General features: G+C 42.4%; 1 protein-coding gene across 3 annotated transcripts in view; it reads left to right on the top strand.

Annotated features, from left to right (window-relative positions):
• Positions 1-21,885, top strand: part of osbpl3b (oxysterol binding protein-like 3b) — a 29,739-nt gene that overhangs the window by 2,251 nt on the left and 5,603 nt on the right. Inside the window, exons 2-13 of one of the 3 annotated variants that reach the window (XM_078287171.1) lie at positions 10,639-10,795; positions 13,283-13,399; positions 14,332-14,385; positions 14,819-14,932; positions 15,197-15,361; positions 15,596-15,719; positions 17,138-17,241; positions 17,998-18,090; positions 18,216-18,375; positions 19,330-19,460; positions 20,194-20,295; positions 21,109-21,246. In XM_078287171.1, coding sequence (XP_078143297.1) covers positions 10,700-10,795; positions 13,283-13,399; positions 14,332-14,385; positions 14,819-14,932; positions 15,197-15,361; positions 15,596-15,719; positions 17,138-17,241; positions 17,998-18,090; positions 18,216-18,375; positions 19,330-19,460; positions 20,194-20,295; positions 21,109-21,246 — 1,398 coding nt within the window. In that variant the 5' untranslated portion in view covers positions 10,639-10,699. The remainder of the gene's footprint in view (positions 1-10,638; positions 10,796-13,282; positions 13,400-14,331; positions 14,386-14,818; positions 14,933-15,196; positions 15,362-15,595; positions 15,720-17,137; positions 17,242-17,997; positions 18,091-18,215; positions 18,376-19,329; positions 19,461-20,193; positions 20,296-21,108; positions 21,247-21,885) is intronic. The other 2 variants (XM_078287173.1, XM_078287172.1) reach the window with 2 other exon arrangements.

Here is a 21,885-nt window from a genome sequence, read left to right as displayed (position 1 = left end):
TTTGAAAGCAGCAGGTGAAGAATGCAGGAAGTGGACCAGCAGAGCAGCTGTTGCGAGCACCTCATGCATGGTGGCAGGTGTTGCCTCTTTCTGCGTGGGCAGGACATGCATAATTCATGTGGCTTCAAATGTAAACAGGTAGATGAGGCTTTAGGCATGCAGCACAGCTTATCATAAAGTTGTGAATGGTCTGCAGATTCTGCAGTCTTACATTTTAAATTTGATTTGAGTAATGCAAAATGCATCACCTGCATCACCTATTTTAACTGCGCTTAATTGTTTGTACCATGGTAGTACCAATGAAATAAAGCATGGATTAATACCTCAATTAGATTTCCATTTCCATGATGATATTAAATTTATCCATCTGACATGATTGCGTGACTCACCTTAGACCAACTCATCAGTGGCATCTTGGCATTGGCTGCCCTCCTCCACACTGTATTGAAAGATTGCTGCCAGTCTCATCATCCTGGTCCAGGCAGCGAAGAGGCTGAAGGAAGCTAGAGGGCCAAACTCCCTTACAGACTGCCAGATAAAAAAAGAAAAAAAGAAAATATCAGCATGAAATTTTAAACAAGGCGGTCACTAGCAGAGACTTTTAACTGAAACAATAGAGCGCTCCATGGGGAGCAAAGACATGTTTTTACTGAACTCCCCCATACTGCCTTGGTCATTTCCCTGTTTTCTATAACTACTATATTGGTTTAGGACTGAATTATTCAAAGACTTCTCCATTTTAAAACATGACAGCTCCGATGTTCTTAAATAATGTAGGGCTTTGAGTCTTTTAAAAGTATATTCCATTTCTCTTTAACCTTTTCGGTGCCTCGACAAATTTGGCAAGTCGCAGTCTTGGCACACTGAATGTTGATCGTTCGTAAATGTCATATTTAAAGCTAAACATGAACACATGAGAAGGGACAGTATTATGAAAACAGCTTCTGAACAAAGAGCAGCATAAGGAAGAATAATATGATCTCAGTCTAATTGAAATTATGGACTTAGGGCATTACCCTGATAGCGCTAATCGTCTGTCATAACCAAACTTTCACCTGTAGTCTCCCCTGTTCAAAATCTGTCTAGGGAGGACAATTTTGTTTTAGTCTGCACAGGAAAAACTGAGCCAAATTTTATTCCTGCTTGCTCCACTTTGTGTCAGATAACACAACAGCTGCTGGATCATGTTTTTGAGAAAGTTTTTATGGATCATGTTTCTGAGAAAGTTTTTACATGTTTGCAGTTTTTTAGATTTCAGCCAAACCCTGATTCAAGACCAGAGCAAAACCAAGTATAACATATTCACATATATACACTTATGGACCACAAAAGGCTTTTTAGTCGAGGCAGTTTAGGGCCATGGGTAGTCAGTACGCCTGTTCCCCCATACTACTGTACAGCGCCCCAGGTCAGTCGCACACCAGTTGAGGAATGTGTGTATATTCCAAAGACTCTGGTATGTTTCATGCAGTTTGCACTAGCTGCTTTTCAAAACGCCTTTCTGGAAGTCTTCTGTAATTTTTGGTTTATTGTAAAAGCTTCCATCATTTCATTCCAAATTCTAAAAACATTGAAAGGACAATCTGTTATGATTGATTCTTACTTTAGCCGTAATGTCAACCCAATACATTTTTTACGATGATTCTGTCAGTGAAGTCAAGCAGAAAAAGACTTCTTCATTCTTGTTAGGACTGTCTCTTTTCCAATGAAATCTTTGGGTGGGATTATACAGTACTGCACCACTGCAGTAAAATAGTAAAAAAAAATGAAACTATACAAAGAGAAAAAAACATGACAACTTCTGTGGGTGAGACGTGATCGCACCACAACCTAAAAAAGACATTCACTGCAAACAAAAAAGAAAGAAAAAAAGTTCAAAACTGCATTCAGACTCCTGCAGGGACAAAAAAGACTTCAGTTTGTCAGAAATGAAAACGTAAGAGTGTTGACTGAACTGCTTTGTGTACATCTCAAAGGCCTTCCACCCATTTTGTCATTTCATCTTTTAAGGAAGCTACAGCTTGAGTCAGCTTGTTTGTGCTCTGACAAACTGTATCTCCATGATATACAACAGAGAGCGATACATGCTGTAGGCTCATCCACACTCCAGTCTAGCGAGTTAGGAATGCTTTACTGATTTGGTTCGGGCATGAAGTAAATCTCTCAAGATGTGGGAGCTCTTCTCAGTCAGACCGTTTATCTCTGTCTGTCCATAAATGGAAGGTAATGGAAGACGATGCCACTTCTAAATATATCTTCACATGAAGGGCTTGGAGATTGCTTGTGGCAGTGCAGATGTTGTTTCGGGATATTTTTATACTTTTTTACTCTGGATTTTGTATCCGTTGTTATGAGAGAGGATCAGCGTCTTGATGCTGAAGAGATCCCCCAGTGTCTTTATGCACTGCTATGGGTCAGCAGCTGTGAATTAATATAGAAATAGGGGCAAATGCTGCCGTTGAGTCCCAAGCACAGTAACTTCAATTTCAATTTCAATGGCTGAATCGGACCGTCACGCAAGTCGCTCCACGTGACACATTTTGAAGTGCACTTGTCACAATGAAGTTCAGCAGTGTGGTTGCTGCACATTGATGTGTTTTGTTCCCGCTGCTTTGTCAGGGAGTGCAAGTTAAGCTGTGACTCTGTGTCCTAATAAGCTGGTGTTGAGTTATGAGGCTGTCAGGCTCCCCCACACTCAGAACATAACAAAGGAGAAGACCTCTGTCGCACTGTGAGCAGAAAAAGAGAGAGAGAGGGAGGACGGGGGAGTGGGAGGGGAGTTGAGGAGGGTGTGGAGGATGTGGTTGATTAACAGGATGCCATGTGGCGTGAAAGTGCCTGATGCATTGCCTGTCGCACATCAGACAGTTGTAGACATGAATTAGATGACATCCCATGTATAATGTTGGAGAAGAGGGACATCTGTCTCTTGCTCACTTTCTCTCACTCTCTTTATTTCTCTCTCTCATTATCAAGACCATGACTTTGCTCTCACAGGGTAAACACTGCTGAGCCTTTTGGCAACGATAAGAAAGTTTCAAATTCCTTTTCATACTGCTGAAAATGTAAGATTCAAGCATGAAATAGTGGTAAGAGCTTGTGCACAGTTTTAGCTGCGCAGCGTGAGCCTGTTTGTTGGAGTGAGTCCTGCTGGCCTTGGCAACCTCTCACCACAATGCCTTTAAGCAGATCAGGAGCAGCAGCTACCCATCTGTGTGTCCCTTTCAGAAAAGGTGTGGCTGCACACGCAGGCAAACTTAGACACCGTTACCCCCTTGGTCTAGAGTTGTACTGATGAATAATAGATCTCATGGTGGGATGAGGCCAGTTTTGTCTCTCTGTCAGTCCGCTGGGCTAGCTGCCATGCTGACCTGTGATATTGCCTGCGCAGTATATATTAACAGACGCATGTAGGTCCGGCGTCTGTGGTGTCCTGATTCTAGAGAGCTGGATTTAAGGAGAGGAGATGTTTTCTGCCCTACTTCCAGGTGTACTGGCCTGGTCTGTTTCAAAACTTGAGGCAGCAGGGGCACGGGGCACAGGCAATGGCTGGAAGAGGTGATTAATTACTGTGTCTGACGAAACTGACAGTGTTTCTCCACAGGGGAGAAAGGGAAAGAGAGAATGAGAGAGAGCAGGGCTTTACCCTTCCTGTGCAGTAGCCCATGCTCCATTCGCCATAATAACTTTTTTCGACTTTCCGAGTTGATTCAGGCTGAGAAGAGGGTGCTACGTTACTTTTGCACCTCAACTGATTGCAGCCTCTCAAAGAGCCCTAATCACATCAGCATTTGAACAGCACATGACACAGTCTGAGAAATGTGGCTTCAGATTTGAACCGCCTGGCTTCCTCTCGTATGCCATCTCCAATCAGAGCACAGTTACTATTGATTGTTGGTGAAGTTGCTATCATTGCATGGAGTGTGCAGACTGAATGCTACTAGACATCAGAGGAAAGGTGAATGAAGAAAATAGAGTTTACATCATTGTTCAGAAATTGGTCGTTTTAGACGTTTTTAGACTCTTGTTCATTCAGTGGATAGAAATCTAATTACTTTTAGATGAAAACTGTGCATGATAATTCCTCTGCTGTAAACACTCTCCACTGGGATGCTCTAACAAAAGTTTCTAGAAAATGAAACATGATAATTGAAAGAGCGCTTGAAAGTTTGAAAAGTCTTAAATTGATTCTAATGCCCTCAGGGAAAGTACATCAGCTTGTGGTCTAATGACAGAAAACTGGAATAATAAAAGGCAGTGCAGGTATATTCACATTATCAGTCTGTGTCACAAAACATTAAGAATCATAATATTATTTTATTGTGGCCAAAGTATTATGAAAGTATTGTTTTGTGAGCTTTCCGGTGGTTTCCGGCCCTGCCCTCCTCTTCTCCTTTTATGTTTTCCCTTCCCCATCTAAGGATGTGTTGTTCTGCATTCCCGTTCTGATAATGCAATAACAAAGACTAAGTGGTATCATTCCAGCAGGGTAATGCACAGATATAATAACATTAAAGTGGGAACTATTAGATGCAACAAATTAGATGACCATCCCAGTGTGTCTCCTGGGTTGGGTTGGGTTGTAGCGATCAGAAAATTTGAAAACGACTCTGCTGGTTCCAGAGCGAACGGGAAGAATAACCAATATTGTCTGCTCCAGAAAACACAGCTTTTTACAAGTTACTCCCATGGAGGAAAAAGATGAATCAAGGCATTTAATTTTGGCATTACCAGTGTGATTATTCAGATGATGGATGGATGACTGGATGGATGATTGGATGGATGGAGTGGTGGAAAGCAGTAGAGGAGAGGTAAAAGGCTCTTATGCTGACCTGAGTTAGCACAGTTTGTTCTGTTGCTAAGTGGGCAGTGGTCTAAGAGGTAAATCTTCATCTTCCTCTTGAAGACGAGCTTTGTTTTGAGAGGACTGAGCTGTCAGAGAATGGCTGGCAGGACCATGGAGATAAGATGGTTACCACAATGCAGCTGTTTGCCTAACATGTGAATGCAGAGGTCATTTATTTTGCCAAGTTTAGGTCAGAAAGGCTCAGGCTGTTTTTGCCTCTTTGAGCAAATTTAAATGAACATTGATTCTCGTGAGTTTAGATAATGCTGTTTCATCAAACTGGTCTGTCTGGGAGTGGATTTAGATTCTGTTCAAGCTCAGAAGCCATTCCCTTTATCTAAGAAAATAAAAAGCAATTTCTTTATGTATATTCTTTCCTGCAACTCTGTTTGCTTTATACATAAACATGGGTTATTTCATAAACATGGGCTTTATAAACATCCGGCACAACTACTTTTGATGGTTTCTATCTGAATATAATTTCAATCTCATAACTGAGCCTTGCACATAAAAGGTTATTTAAAAGGTTATGTGAAACTTTATTTATTTAAAGGTTATTTAAATACCATCAGCTTGTTAAAAATCAGCATTCAGTCTATGTTTTAAGATGACTCATTTTTTACCTGGGGCCCTGTCTATCTGCAGAGCCGCTCTATAGGCAATATCTCTCTCACTTGTCATTACTGAGGCCCCTCAGTATTGTTTCTGTCCTAAAATAAAAAGTTTCACTTCGAAAGTAATAAACTTCCTTCAGAGGACACAGAGCGAGTCTTGGTACTTTCACTTCGCCTCTCAGAGGAGTGGGAGTGTGCTGCGAGTTTCTGCTCCCGCCCCCTAACTTCTCTGCGTAATAGTAGTGCAGCCGCTGCCAGTAGGAGCTTAAGCACTGTCATTTTTGTAAACACGGCTCTGTTTCCTAAGAAAGCTGTACTGTGGGGGTTCGACCATGAGATGTGCATGCTGGTGAGTCACATCCGAGTGTTGCCTACAAGCCTGCTAGGCTTCCCGGCCTCTCTTGGCAGACTCTGAAGGCAGTGGAGGGACAGTGGAACATCTGCAACATGAACTACAGAATGCAACGGAGGGCTTTCACCTCCCCTGGATCTAGCTAGTGCAGCTTAAAGGGCCATTAAATAATCTATAACTTTTATTGACCTCTGTTGGCGACCAAGGAAAGTGAGTTTTGGAAGCCAGAAATCTCAGCATACCAATTTTTGACTCATTGGTATTGATCAAGAATACTATCAAACCCCTGAAGATATATTATTTTGTCATTTTGTGCTGTGGGACAGTAAAACTCTGACCTCGGCCAGCTCCTGGGTGTCTTGTTTGTATAGGCTTCCTAAGGGAAAAAAAACAGTTGAACATTTTGGATCTAGCTTTCCCACACTCTCTTCTCCCCATGCTAGTCTGCGGGTCAGACAGAGCCTCTGAGTTGTTTTCCAATAAGATGAAGGTGCTGCTGCGTGACCGAGGCAGGGCAGCCAGTAGGTTTAAAGCTCCTGCTCGTTACACAACTGTCTCCTCTCATTCTCAAAACTGACTTCTCACTGAGAGAGCAGGGCGAAATCAACCAAGAGCTGTGCACGATAGTAGGAAATGCAATTTCAATGCCCTGTGACCATGCAGGTGTACCGTATTTGTGGATCCTGGGACTGAAAAGTAGGCCTGTGCTTCTGCCAATCCTCATCCATGCAGACACTTTTAAGTCATATGAGCTACAGCTATGAAAGGTGTGTGGATAGTGACACTTTTCCACTCCATTCCCTCCCCTGCATGTCCTATAATATAAGGCATCGCTGTTCACTGATCACAAAGGTTAAATATGACTCATCCATGAATCTATGTGCATGTGTGTATGTGACTATAAAAAACACTCTCGGCCACAAATCATGTGACAGTGTTCCCCGCCCTTTACTGCAACACTCAGCATGCGTCAGTCGCCTCTCCCCACACATCATTTAGCCTTTTGTGTATGAGACACTTTCAGAAGAACATGTGTACATATAGCTGTCCCCTTAACAAAGAGATTAGATTGTAGGGCATGGCCTGGAAACTTACAGGTATTCATTTACTTGAGCTCTATTCTACAAGTGGTTTGAACCTAGTCAGGCTAATTCTGTCACTCAGAGAAATAACGGCTACAGCATGCGGCTACAGCATGCAGCAGATTCTCAAAACCTGCATGATGCCACCCACGTAGCCCTCAGAGATATTTTCCTGTCATTTGTTTGATATTTAATAGATATTCATTCATTTAGTAACATATATTGGCCATAGGGTTGTAGGAAAACACTGCGTTTAATGGGATACATGAATAATAATCATTCTTTGTAAAGGTCAGCATCATCTTCATCTCAAAAGACTGCCCTCATTAATTCAAACACAGCAATCAGCAGTTTGTTTACAGCACAAGAGAGCTCCTTATTTTTGATTGGAGTTTGGTTATTATCTCCACCAGGCCTTGACAACAGAGAAAAGTGTCTGCCTCCGTTAGATCATTGCTCCTTAGCCCGACCCTAAACCTTGTGTTTTGTTTGTACGTGCATGTTTGTTACATGCACTGATCCTGTGTCCATGTGTCTTTGTGTATCTATGTATTTATACATGGAAGGGAACCCATCTTGAAGACCATACAACTTTCCCCATGGCCTCTATTAATCTTTCATCCTTACCAGCTGTCAGTGTGTTCACATGGTCCCTTCCCTCTCTCCCCTCCAACCACAGACCGTAAAAAACCCACTGGGACACGCACACTCAGCACTCACTGCCTCTCAGCATCCCCCTCTTTAACAAGCTTTGGTCTCAGGCATGACTGTAGCGCTCATTAGCATGAGTACGAGCTGACCCCACTATCACTTACATTAGACTCAGTCTGACTGTTTGTCTGTATATGCATGCATAAATGTATATTAGGGATGGGACAATATATAGCAATTCAATATACCACAATACAAAAATGTGACAATACGTATCATGGGGCAGAAAAATGAATTATTTGAATTATCTATTTTATTCTGCTGTAGTAATCACAAATGAGATGGCTTGCCCTTCACAATTTCACAAGCTCTCCATCCAAATTATATTATTTGCACTTTGTAATGACATTTTTTGCAAGCCCATGCCATTGCTAGAAAGATTTGGCTCTGAAATAAACATAATTCTGCACAGTCAGACTTTGCTGTCATTGAACTTGTATTTATTACATCGTATCGTGGTTGTATTGAACGTGAACCCCACATCGCGTATTGAATGGTATCATGAGAAAAGCATATCCATCCCTAATGTATGTCTGTCCAACCTGTAATTTGCCTGAATTGGTTCCCTCCACTGTGACAGCAAGTATTTGTCTAAATGTGTATCCCCAGTCTTGCTGTAATCGTATTTCTCATATTTATTTACTTGTCTTTCTCACAGTCCGTACATGACAGCAGCACCTGTCAAGTGAACTAAAAACTCTACTAACTTAAACCCCAACCCCAGCCACACTACTCATTTGTAATCTAATATTACAGTCACTGCATTTCTTCATCACTTTCTATGAGTGTGTGCTCTTCAGTGAGAGGGAGTAATTAGCGGAGATATGAGATGTAATGCTGCTGTCACCCAGATGAAAGCCGGCGAAGTGCTGTTGTTGTAGCAGATGAAAAGGTGCCCTGAAGGGTGACAGTGTGACAGACCTGTGCATAGCCGGTGTGATCAGTGGAAAGTGGATGAATAAATCATTGGAGACAGAGAGGGAGTGCTGTGCTGGCCCATCCACCTAGCAGGCTGGTGACCTGCCTGGATGGATAGATAGATAGATAGATAGATAGATAGATAGACAGACAAAACTTTATCTGTATAGCCTTTTGCTGTAAAATGTAAGAGATATAAAAAGCCAAAAAGTCTGTTTTTTTGTCCATCCAACCATTTTTCAGCCTTTCTTGGTATCACTGCCTGTGTAATGAAGGTGAAAATCAGCCTCTCTAGACAGACAGTAGCATTAACTTTATTCTGCAGCTTTGCCCTCTGCTTCAGCCTTAAATCATTACAGTGGTATTCATCATTGAAAATGATGAATCTACCCTGCAGCTATTCTGCTGCTGCCTGCCTATTCCTTCACAAATTTCGTCCTACTGAAGAGGCATTTTTGTGATTTTATAGAAAGGAATAGGCAAGACCGTGTCTCTCACACTGCCTGACTGCTAAAAAGACCTGTGCCTTAATCTTTCTCTGTCCAGCACCAGTTAATTACATTCAACAATAATTGGGCTGACAAAAAGCACAAGGATGTGCTGTCCTGCTGTTGGGGGCGGGGCCTTCCTTTTTTTGTGTTCTGCCACTTTGATCCATTGTTCCCGTTGCATTTTGGGCACTGTTCTCTGTCAGTGTAGACCGCGGCCTACGGTCTGTGAAGATGGAGACGGAGAGGTGGTGTAGGCTTGGCTAAAGGACAGAGGTTTCAGATGACCGCGCTTTTGTCTGTCCAACACGAGAGGCTGTGGCCATTATGCAGCGCAAAGCTTGCGGATGCAGAGCCGGTAATGTGATTAACCTTGCTGCTGCTTCAAAGTGGTAGTGAACACGTGGTACATCTGATTCAAAATCAGTCCTCTTTTTCACTGGGAGAGAGGAAATGGTGTTTTCACATTGCACTATAATGTGATAGACAAAGGAATTATCTATTTTATTAGATTATGGTGCCACTTAACGATGGACCAGAATTGTAGAATACTTCACACTATTGTGATTAATAGCAAAAATGGCCTTGTGACCAAGTACAATATAACCATAGACTGCCTCGCCTCTCAGACAGAAGCACACAGATGGTGAACTAATACAGCTCAACAATGAAGTCAGAACTAATGGGCCAAAAATTCAGTACTACTGTGCATCTGCAGTGTAGCTAAACTAATGGCCTGCTGTATGTTGTCATGTGGACCAAAATGATTTACGCAAAGACCTTGCGCCTGGTTGTGGATCAGCCTCCCATACTATGACAAACTGCCGCTCAGAATGCATTAGCACAATGCGTCTTTATGTGCTGACGCAGTAAGCGAGGCACATAATGTTAATTAGTCCGTGTGAAGTGCAGCAGTTGACTGAAGGTTGTCACTTCTTAGAGCACTTAAAGAGCCCCAATTATCTTCACACTCTATTGAAGTGATGATATTACATTCTGATGATATTGCATCGCACCGCACCCTCGACACTCGCCTTTTATTCCCCCTGTCAGTGTGCTGTGTGTGGAATCAGATCAACCATCAGCCACTCTGTCATTTGCTCAAATGCTGAACCCATGGCTCAAATCCAGCCTATGAAAGAGCTGATTGTATTGGATAGTGAGTATAATAATGGGTTTGGAGTAGGATGGTAGTATTCAAATATCTGTCATTATGCATTGTATGTCACAGCTGAAAACACGCCCATGCTCTTGGTAGGTCATTTAGAAATATATGATTCTTGAATGCTGACAATCCATCACTCCCTACAAGGGCAAGATGTGAATTATCTAAACCTCTGCTCTTTAATAGACATTCACTCAATATTGTGGGTCAATTTAAGTTCTACAGTCTTGTCTTTTAGCCGTGTTTATAAATGTTGAGAACTTTAGAAGCATTTCTTTACACCCCATATTCCTGGTACATGACTAAGCAAGATGGAAAAACTGAGCACTCTAAATAACCTAATGCATTTCTGTGAGACAGAGTAGCTAAAAGGCTTTTAAGAGGCTCTCCTATTAAAACTAAACCAGATTTCTCTCTCTCTCTCTCTCTCTCTCCTCCTGCCCCCTCTTCCTCCCTGGATAGTGAAGGAATGTGCCTGCCTTAGCCCGCACTGACCAAGCGAAGCCCCACAGTGTGCAGGGAGATGGGCTCAGAGGAGCGGAGCTCAGCCATGTCGCAGAAGATCTCCTCCCCCTCACGCAGCAACAGCAGCTCCTCATCCAAACACGACAGCCGACAGGTAACACACACCAGTCGTACGCACCGCAGGCAGTCAACACGCATCGCTGACGAACATCCGCCCGCTCAATCACACACTGTTCACTGGTGAAATCAGGCTCTGCGATCACGTTACACAGGACAGATCGTTTTGCCTGCCATAGGGAAGGGGTTAAGTTTGTACGCAGTTCCTCCACATTCTTTCCACTCATGATATGTGTAGTGCAAATACAGCGTCTACCAATCCTCAGGGATTCCTCTCTGTCCTGGGAAGAGAATGGCCCTCAGCTGTTCTAACAAGGCCCTGTTTGACTCTTAATAAATGCTATCATCAAGAGTGAGTCACCCTGGAGCCTCTCTTTGCATTCCATCTCTCAAGCTGCAAGAAGTAAATAACCCTAACCCTGCCAACATGAGAAAAGCCTGTCTCTCTGGTAGAGAGTACCTGTCACAGTCTGAGTCTCACACCGCACCATTTTCTCCCAAACACGTGAAATGTACAAGCAGAATACTCTGAATTACTCTCAAAGTGCAACAACAATTCCCACAAACGTAATACACACATACACACACTATGTGTTTGTGTAGACAAATTAGTGAAGGTAGTGAGACACCGTAAACTACCTCTGTTGTTGTATTCATCTTGAGCGCTTATCTGTCGGCAGCAGACTCATTAATGTTGCATTATCCACAACGGCCTCTCTGTTTGTAAATGAAAGCAATAAAGTTTCATTCCAGTTTTGCCTACAGCACACACACCGGTGGTTCATCACTTTAGGACCACAACAAATACACACACTGGGAAAAAAATTGTTTTCATTAGCAAATAACCTCTGAACAAACAAACAAACAAATCAATAAATGAATATTCTGTTAGAATGGTGTTTAAAAACTCATAAGATCCCAATATGCTTGGACCTTTGTTTCACAGCAAGAGATAATGTCTGGGTGATTAGCTCTGATGATCTGATAAGTCACTGATGATATGTTTCTTTTTATTAAACACTGAACCACACAGCATGTTTCAAATGTGTGGATTCGGGTAGGGGCAGGCCAGGTCAGGTCATATCAGGTCAGTGTGTCAGGTGGACACACTGACCTGATATGACAGCAGAGTCTATAATCTCATCGTTTCATCTCACCATGTTATCAAGATCATTCCACTTAGATGGGAGCTGTTTTATGCTGTGCAGTTTTCTGTGCAGCACCAACAGGTGGTCAATTACTAACGCCACGTTTGTCAAAGCATTAATAATTCACGACTTGTTTTGAAATACTTAATAGTTGTAGCATGTGGGCTCTTGTTGTGGTTTCGTCAGGACAGCGCTCATGCTCAACATGCTTTTCCATTCCCCTACACAAGTTCGGACACGTACTCGCGATGTTGAACACGTGCTCGCCTTACAGTTTTCCTCCCTGTAACTGTCCACTTGTCAGTTATGTCACTGCCTTCTCTCTGAAAGTGTCTTTTGTCCTTGAAGAAAAGAGCCTAAGCAGTTTGTGGCGATGAGTCAGTGTGTGACTGTGTCAGAGGGAGCTATGACTAGCGCTCGGGGAGAGTGAAAGAGCAGCCCGCATACCACACCCTCCCCATCCTCCATCCCCTCCAGATATGGGGGTTTATTTTAGATGGCCCCACCTCCAGCGCTCTGCCTCTCTGATACACTTTGTCCAGTCAGCGCTGTTACATACAGGGACAGGGGCACTTTGAGACAATACACACACACATCCACCTCACAGGACCCTCTGGATAGCTGCAATGTGAACATCATTTAAGTTTTTGTTTCACTTGGATATTGTTATGAGGATTATGCTAAAATCTCCAATTACCACTAAACGATTAGAGCTAATGGATTTAAACAAACTAAATTGATGCAATATCCTCTCAAAGTCCTCTGTTTATTCTGTAGAGCCTGTCATGGTCCCTTCCTGGAATTCTCATTGCTGAGGTGCATGACACAGCGATCTGGATTAGTCTATTATGAAATATCATCTTAATCTGTGTATATGCAGGGGATTGAATTTGAGTTTAAGCGTTTTAAGGTCAGTCAGGACATGATTATTATGAAGAGTAAGATTAGACAGGTAAACTAATTGTGTAAATGGGACCATGTGGTCAAAGCAGTCTATAAGCTCCACTCTGCATTTCCCCTCTGCAATGACAGCCTGCCTTGCTCTCTCATCCGAGCCTCATTTACTGAATAATGATACTCCCCAGAGATTAAAAAGCCTCCCACTGCCTGACTGTATGTGGAAAAGAGGCTGGAAGTCTATAAGCTATCAGTAGCCACTAATTATGGATTACAGTATGCTTTTGACTCTGACCTTGACTCTGTTATGGATGATTCATTCAAATTATGATATCAAACCTCCTGGGAATGCCTGCAACTTTGATCACTGTGTGTGTGCTTGCGTGTGTGTGTGAGTGTGTGTGTGTGTGTGTGTGTGTGTGTGTGTGTGTGTGTGTGTACCACTCATCATCTCAGAGTTAAAATGTCTGCCTCCACAGGACAGCTGGGAAATAGTGGAGGGGCTGCGCGGAGGCTTCAGCGATGTCCAGCAGCCCCAGAAACAGGAGGGCTACATGCTGAAGAGGAGGAAGTGGCCCATGAAAGGCTGGCATAAGGTGCTGTTAAATCCATACTATTTTCCACATTTTAGAATAATAGTAAAGACATCAAAACTATGTAATAACACAAATGGAATGCGTGTTGTATGACCAAAAAAGTGTTAAACAAATCAAAACTATCTTATATTTTAGATTCTTTAAAGTAGCCGCCCTTTGCCTTGATGGAAAGGCTTTGGAAAGAAATTCATACATAGGCATTGCATCAACTTGAAGCAGCCAAAGATCAAAATCAAAATGGCTTTAAGATAATGAAAAACATAGTACATTCAATCAGGTGTGTCCACGCTGTTGACTGGAAGTGTACTTGTTGTCAATCCATTTCCCAGTTTTACCCCTGCCCATGTCAGCTCACCTGTTCAAAAATCTGCCGACATCACTCATTTGTGTTTTTAAGTAATTGCACGACTTGACAGATGACTTCCCCGACACCACGGCCTCATGTGCCCTGGGTCACTTCCTTGCGGCAGCCTCTCGCTCTTTCTAAAAGGTTTTGCTCTCAGTGTGATGACATTGAAACATGACTAGATACCTCAATGTCCCTCCCAGATGCATTAGCTGATGGCCTGCTGGTTAATAGAGCTGTATACATTTAGTATTGACGTACAGTCGGAGCTACTCGGGTCTCTCTGCTTTCAACGGTCTGATTCTGGTGATGTAACAGCTCTGGCACCAGGCATGGTTTTTACAAATAGAGCTGAAGAGAAAGAGATTGAAAAGGAGAGCGAGAGGAAGAGTGGTAGAGACAGAGATAGAGGCAGGGACCTGGGATGACAAATATCTCACTGTAGAGACATTAACAACTCATAACCACAGGAGGCTGAATCTATCATGGCTGTCTTCATCACAGTGACTCCGAACTCGCTGTCAGGGAAGATACATATCATCCTACCTGCATCTCATTCTCTCGCTGTCTCTCTTTCTCCCCACAGAGATACTTCTTCCTGGACAAGGGCGTCCTGAAGTATGGGAAGTGCAGTGCTGATGTGAGTACAAAGGCCTGCTGGCTGCTGTCTAGGTGGGCCTGTCGGTTACAGAAGATTACAAAGGACATGTTGTGCTGCTGGCTGTCTCTCCCAGAATATCTAGAGGATATTTCAGTCTTTGCCTGTAAAAACAAAAGGCCCTATTTCCCTCTTAATCTCTTCATCACCGATATGAATCGCATGGTGCATTTTACCTGTCAAACCCACGTAATTATATATCAGCCATGCAGAGACACTACTTGTCTAAGGCCATAGGCAAAGAAGGTTTAATTATTGCTGCTTTGATAGATATATACACAATATTAAGTTTGCTACTTGTCAGACTCTAAAATAGAGCATTTTGAAACTGAACAGCACCCTACTGTGCTGCGTGCATTCATATTTGGCCCAGTATATGCATAACATTGTGTGTTGACTTTTCCTTGACTTGTAGATTGAGAAGGGGAAGCTGCATGGCTGCATTGACGTGGGTCTCTCCGTCATGGCCATTAAGAAGAAAGCCAAGTGCATCGATCTGGATGCCGAGGAAAACATCTATCACTTGAAGGTAAACCGCAAGGCTAATAAACATAAGGCGTCACCACACGCCGGTTTAGAGGAAGGGATATAAACATAGATTATTCAGACTTGTCCCTTTTGATTCCTGGAATAGCTGCTGACCTTTAAAAGACTTTTAAATGACCTTATGTAAATGTAGGTGAGGTGGATTTACAGCAGCTGCTGCTCATACTGTACCTGTGTGTGTTTTTCCACTAACACACCTCCCTTGTTCTTGTGCTGGTTTCTGATTGTGGTCTCTGTTCTCCTGTAGATTAAATCACAGGAGCTGTTTGATGAATGGGTGTCCAAGCTGCGCCACCATCGAGTCTATCGGCAAAATGAGATTGCCATGTACCCTAATGAGAAGCCCTACTACTACACTCACTACCCCTCCCCCAACTCCCCTAACATGGCTGAGAGTGTCTCTAAGAGAAAGGTATTACTGTCCACTCAACAGTACACTGTTACTGAAAGTGCCAGCTCTCTACAGATCAATTTAAACTAGAAACTTAGTCACTAAATGGTTTTTACTGCAATACTGAATCTCTTCTGAAATATTGTTTTTTCATCTACAATATCTACTGAGGTCACACACCTACGCAGACATTTTCTATGAAGAGAGAAAATTGTTATTGGACTGACCTTTTGGTCTGTTTTCTGGCTGTTGCAGTGCATGTCTATAGCCAGGCAGTCGTCAGTGCATGCTGCAGCAACCTTCCCTGTGAGCTGCAACAGTCAGGCCAAGGTGGCCGCCTGGCTCCAGTCGTCTGACGACATGGACAAGTGCTCCAAAGGTGAGATAACAGAGCCGTCCCTCCTGACTTCCAACCGCATACTCATTCTTTCTCTTACTCATCCTCACAGCTCACACATTTCTCAGTTCGGTATCATTGTAATTTCATTCCACCCCTGTCTGTCTGCTTGTCTGTTAGCAAGATATCTCAAAAAGGATTTGTCTGAAATTTGGTGGACAGACAGCCCTTGGTCCAAGATCTGTCGCTTTGATTTTGGTGGTGATCCGGATCTGGGATTTTTGAGACGATTTTTATTTTTAGCCATAACTGTTATGCTGGCGTGATGGTGGATCAGTCTGACAACTGGGACGTCCAAGTCGGGTGCTAAACAGCATTGCATTAATGTGCTATTTTCTCGGAAAATCAAACCCAGAAGACAAACGATAAACAAACTTGAATCATTACTGCAGCTTTGCAAGTTGGATAATTATTCAGCGTTAGCAGAGGTTTGCACTCTACTGAGTGCCTTCTAGTTGCTGCAAATGACTGCAAGCTGCAAATGACAGCGAGAGGTAACTGTGTGAAAAAGTTGAAGTTCGATACCAAGGAATCATGTAACATGTCGTCAGTGAACTGCACACAGTATGCTCATGTTTACCAATGTGGCCAGTCTGTAATTGCTTTATCCCAATGGATGCCAAAGGGATGAGAGAAGTAAAATAATTAACATTGGTGAGTCCAGTTTTCTCTGGACGGAGCGCTGCTCACTGCTGTTTGGGACACAGTTTGTATTTCGCTCTTAAGTTTCGAATCATTACTTCCTGTGAACGGAGAAGTGTCCGTACCCAAAACCACAAGTTAATTTGGGCTAATTGGGCGAATCTACAATGTCTCAATTAGTGTGGATGATACACTCTTCTCTATTGCAGCCCCACTTTGTGATTTAAGCTGATAAGACAGATGTGTTTCTACATAAAATCTTGCCTAGTGCAGCTTTAAATTAGATTTATTTAACCTAGTTTAATTAAACCTGAGAGAACATGTATTGGCAAAAAAACAATAGATATTCAGTATCAACTAAGGCATTAATATTATTGAATATAGAAAAAAAAAATTAAAACTCAAGATCCACCAGTTATTTTGAGTGAATTCTTAATGGTTTCTTGTACGCGTCAGTTGGCATGGTGATTTAATGAATTGTGGTTCAAATGACCTCATGGGGTTCACATGGGATTCAGGTTAGCAAGGTACTACAAGAGTCATCTGGATGAACCCGGATCTTGCAAATGCTCTCAACCAACTAAATTAATGCAATTGCTTACTTGTTATTTTCCACCCTCTTGAAACTCAACCCCCGGTTTCTTATCTGTATCTCTTTCTTGCTTACCCCTTTTTCTCTATTTTTCTCTTTCTTTCATCTGTCTCTCCCTCTGTCTTCCTCCCTCACTCAATGTCGATCTCTCTCCTTGTCTCCACAGACTTGTCAGTGTGTGAGTCCTACCTGCTGGAGCTCAACCACCTGCTTCAGAGTATGGAGGTCCTCCACCGTACCTACTCTGCTCCATCTATCCAAGCCCTGCAGGTCAGCACCTTCTTTCTGACTCCTCTCACCCCTACATGCAGAACAGGTTTGGTCATCAGGCCTCTGTCCACATGAATCACTAATTATCACTGCTGTATACCGGTACTAATTATACCGGTATACCGGTAATCATTTTGTGCAATAATTCAAAAACAAAGGGGAAGGAAAAAAGCAGGAGTGAAAGGCCCAGGCTCCTCCTCCCCCACACCCACCCACAAATTTCTTATTTTTCTTATTTCTATATTATTGTTGTTATATATTGTAGTATAATTTATTTCTTATTTCTATTTTTCTTATAATTTCTCTATGCCTATATATATATATTTCTCTTCTAGAATGTGAGCAACTGCAACGAAACCCAATTTCCCCTCAGGGATCAATAAAGTATTTCTGATTCTGATTCTGATATAACTGAATACTGATTCTTTGTAAAGTATGTGATAACATTGTAATTCAAGATTAAGTTTGATATATCCTGGGGTGTATTACTTTTCTTTTATCCATCTAGTCACATCCAAAATACCGGATGACTTAGGAAGTTTGGTTTCTTTTTACACAAAGTAATGAGTATTTTTTTTCTTCTCCACTGATACTTTTTATTGACAGACTTTTTATTGACTCCAGTCATTCGCTGCTGAATATAGAACATACTGCATCCTCACTTCAGCTTGTGGAACATGATTCCTGTGGAAAGTACTTCTTAAAAGAAATATCTGCTGTCTCTCATCCGTTTATATCTTCCCTTATGCGCACTAGACATCTACATTTGACAGCCCCAAGAAGGAAAAAAGGCTTCCAAGGAAATGGCGCTCTAAGAACTACAACAAAGATGTCAAAACAACTCTGCAGGTAGACAAAGCGGCGATGAAGCGTGATCATACTTCATGTTTTCTCTGCAACCGATACTCTCTCAGAGCAGCATAGAAAGTGTTTGTATTCCCACTTCTGTGTACTTACTGTCTCACGGTCCCCAGGTTCCCAGCTGCATCTCCTCCGGCTCTATCCGCCTCCACGCCTCTAACCCCAACCTCTCCACTGCTGCCCTGGGCAATGGCAAGACCTACCCCGAATCCCTGGAGTCCCCCATTGATGTGGCCAAGCTGCAGGAGGACTTCTGCCGTATTGCCAACAACTGTGAGTGAAACATCATGAGTCATTCATTTTAATGAAAGGTTAGATTCTGTTAAGTATGTCTGACACGTTCGGGGTTTAAAAGTAATATTTATGTAAATTGAGAGCAACTCAGGAAGTGTAAATTAGTCAGATTCATAGGAGAGCTTACTTCTCTTAAATCACTCTGACTGCTGTTGTATTTGGAAGTAAGATACCAGTGTGCATGGTGTTGTTTATCATGAATGGAACTGACAGTTGTGGCGCCATGGCAGCTGTTAATTACCGATTGTTTGTCACAGTTTGTATTCATTAGGATTCTGAGGATCTGCCTTCTCAACATTTTCCCTAGCTGTTGCTAAGTGAGAAGTTTTCATTTCCCAAACCAGAGAGCTTGGCAAAGCTCCCTTACAGAACAGCTCGGTCCCACATTTGTAAACAGATGATTACTCCAGAGGGGCCTTATTTAGTTCTCTGACACTCGGCGGAGTTTATGTTCAGACACCTGATGCTTCACATGACTTGAAATAAATGATGTATGTTTTACAGAATGACATTGCAATTTTGTGATAAAATAGGTCTAGAGTTGCTAGAAAATTTGCATTCAAATTGTCAGAATATGCAATATCCAAAATTACAAGGCTAAGGATTCCTGATTGACTCAATCTAATGCAGCGATGCAGAGCGTCAATATTGCCACAGCTTGTTCAATAATGTAGCCTCCAAGCATCCATTATGTAGCCATTATACGATTAATTATAAGATGAATGTCGTAAAAGGAAGACTATGGCTTGTTGAGAGATGGGAGGTAAAAAGTAATCCCAATTACACACTCACACTCGCAATTTTGTTAGTAGCACGGTGCGATAGGCTGTCATGGTGATATGAACAACTGTGACTGGAACTGCATTATTCTGAAATAGTTGACTACAATTTGGTTGTTTACATTCCCTCCTCTTTCTGTCGTCCTTGCTGCAGTGCACGCCACCATGAAGTCAGCCCTTTGTTCACTAACATCAGAGAGAGAGAGATTAAAACAATTTGTGGACCACGAAACATGCCCCCCTACCTCACCTCAGATCCTTGGATTGAAGGGTGCACTATCCACGGTATGTGAAAGAACACACGCACACACACACACACACATACAGACATGATATCAGTTAGCAGAAATAGGTTAGGCATTCTACTTTCTTTCGCCCTTGAACCGGCTCTCAGGTATCTTTTCCTCCCACACCACTTGTCAGGTGTGACACATTGCGGCAGCGCTGACAAGCCTCTTAGAGGGATAACTAGCTGGTGGTATGATGATGATGTGTGCCCACCTGAACAAGACCAGATTCAACAGTCATGTTTTCTTTGGCTCCTGCCTCCCACCCAGAGTCTGATTCCACTTTCGTTACACATTCATTGTCGTGATGACTTCTCCCGTCATGTTAGGGCTTCTGTTGCTTCTCTATACCAACCCATTTTTACTTTAAATAGCCTGAGTGCAGGTCTACCCCCCTGATTATTCATCCACTACCCACTCCACCTCACATAGGGCCTCCTGACTGAGGTTATGCAGTGATATTCCTAACAGTCATAACAAAAATGTAATGTAATGTAATGTAGAAATGTAAATGGTATGTTTTGTAGCCTGATTTTCAGATTACATAGTTGACGGGAAACACATTTCAGAAATGCAAATCAGGACGGTGTGTAATAAAAAAAACAGTGAAAGTAATGCATGAGCAGTTGCTTTAAGGAGTAAGGAGATCAGGTCAGTTTTAAGTGTAAAGTCGACTGCATTATTGGTTGGGTGTGTGTTATAAATAATGACTGCACTGGTTATTTTTCCAGGCTTTAGCCCAGAACTCTGAACTGAGAGAGCGCCTGTGCAAGATTCATGCTGAGTCCCACATCGTAGAACCCACACTAATAAATCTCACTGCCCCAGTGCAGGTGGGTGCGGGAATGCATGACTATACTCTCCCCTCCCTCATCATCATGATTATTACCATCTCTGCCTTTATTTTCACCCCACACAGTCTAGAGTTTGCCACAGAATGAATGAACTGTCCATTCCCCCTCATCCAGATTCAACACATGTCGTACTCTCACCCCCTCACTCGGCTTTCGTTGTCTTATGATGATAATGGCTATATATAAGATGAACTGAATTTTCTTCACTACATACTTTTCAGGGAACACTGTCTCCTCAAATAAGATGAATTTCTATGCCTTTCTATCTCAGTGATGTGGTTGTGTGCACACACATCTCACCAGAGAAGACTTGTAATCACCTGGCAGATCGTTTCCTCAAGGAATCTATTTGCTTGCTTAATCAGATTTGCTGACCAGAGAGTGCGAACTGATCTACTTAATCAAGTCCCTGGAAATTTGTTGAACATACAGTGTAAAACTAATGGGCTTCCTCTGAGATGATCTCCCAGCTAATTAATCAATCTCAGCGGTAACAAAGAATAGATACGCTTGTCCGCTTCAATGTGTTGTTATTCTGTGGAAAATAGTATATGTCTTATCTTAATCTTAATCGTATTTGACTCATTTTGACCTGCAAACAAAGAGAGATCAACATCAACTTCAGAGCCAGAATTGGTGGTAGCGTGTTGCACAGTATGACAGGAGTGGACTTGCAGCCTCTCACAAACAGATGTTGAAATTTTCCACAATGCATGTCTAACCTCATAATTGCTATGATGGTAATGCCCTGTTTTCATTCTTAATTATAGCTTTTGACATTGTCTCTCCTAGAAACAGAACTCCATGGATGAATCCCGTCCCCTAGTGCACCAAGTGTCCAATGAGAGCAGAGCTTCTATTGCCGAGTCGCTCTCCGAGTTCTTTGATGCACAGGAAGTTCTGTTGTCTGCTAGTTCCTCTGAGAATGAGGTATGTGTGCATGCAAAAATTTTACCGTCAGCAATTGAAATGATGCATCTGCTACTCAGAGCCGGCCCGTGGCATAAACTTTCGATGTTGTCGTTTAGGGCCACATAATGGAATTATTATAATTGTTATTGGTGGGAGTAATTTATTTTGTTTAGGGCCACCAAAAGCCTAGGGCCGGCTCCGCTGCTACTAATGCTTAACCAGAAGGGCTGCATGATGGAATAGAGAGAAAAAATAATTCAGACAGTTGGCTCTAGATAAAAATTACGACCAGGGGTTCTAAAATAATTTATAACCCCACTATCACCTGGCAAATAAAAGCCAGGCCTTCAGGCTGGGATATTATCAATATTGTCCCTGAAAAATGTGTCCAACCTTAAAACCAGTTGTGGCAATTCAGAGCCTTTCTATCAATACAAACTATGATACAGTCGCTGCAGAGAGAAAAACATGCCTCGTAACTTAGAGTTATGTGTGGAGGTGTCGAATTCAGTCTTTAAGATGAGCGTCCCAAACAAGTCTTACTTCCGTCTCCTCCTCCTCCTGCAGTGCTCAGGCCTGTTCAGACAGCAGCTCCAGCGGAAGCAATGTGAAAATGGGAGTTAATTACTCTGATCTAAAAATACAGAAGCTAAGGTG

The sequence above is a fragment of the Centroberyx gerrardi genome, chromosome 12, assembly GCF_048128805.1.
Source record: "Centroberyx gerrardi isolate f3 chromosome 12, fCenGer3.hap1.cur.20231027, whole genome shotgun sequence".
In the NCBI taxonomy this organism is placed as follows: Eukaryota; Metazoa; Chordata; class Actinopteri; order Beryciformes; family Berycidae; genus Centroberyx; species Centroberyx gerrardi.
This window is presented reverse-complemented; position numbering and strand designations above follow the sequence as displayed.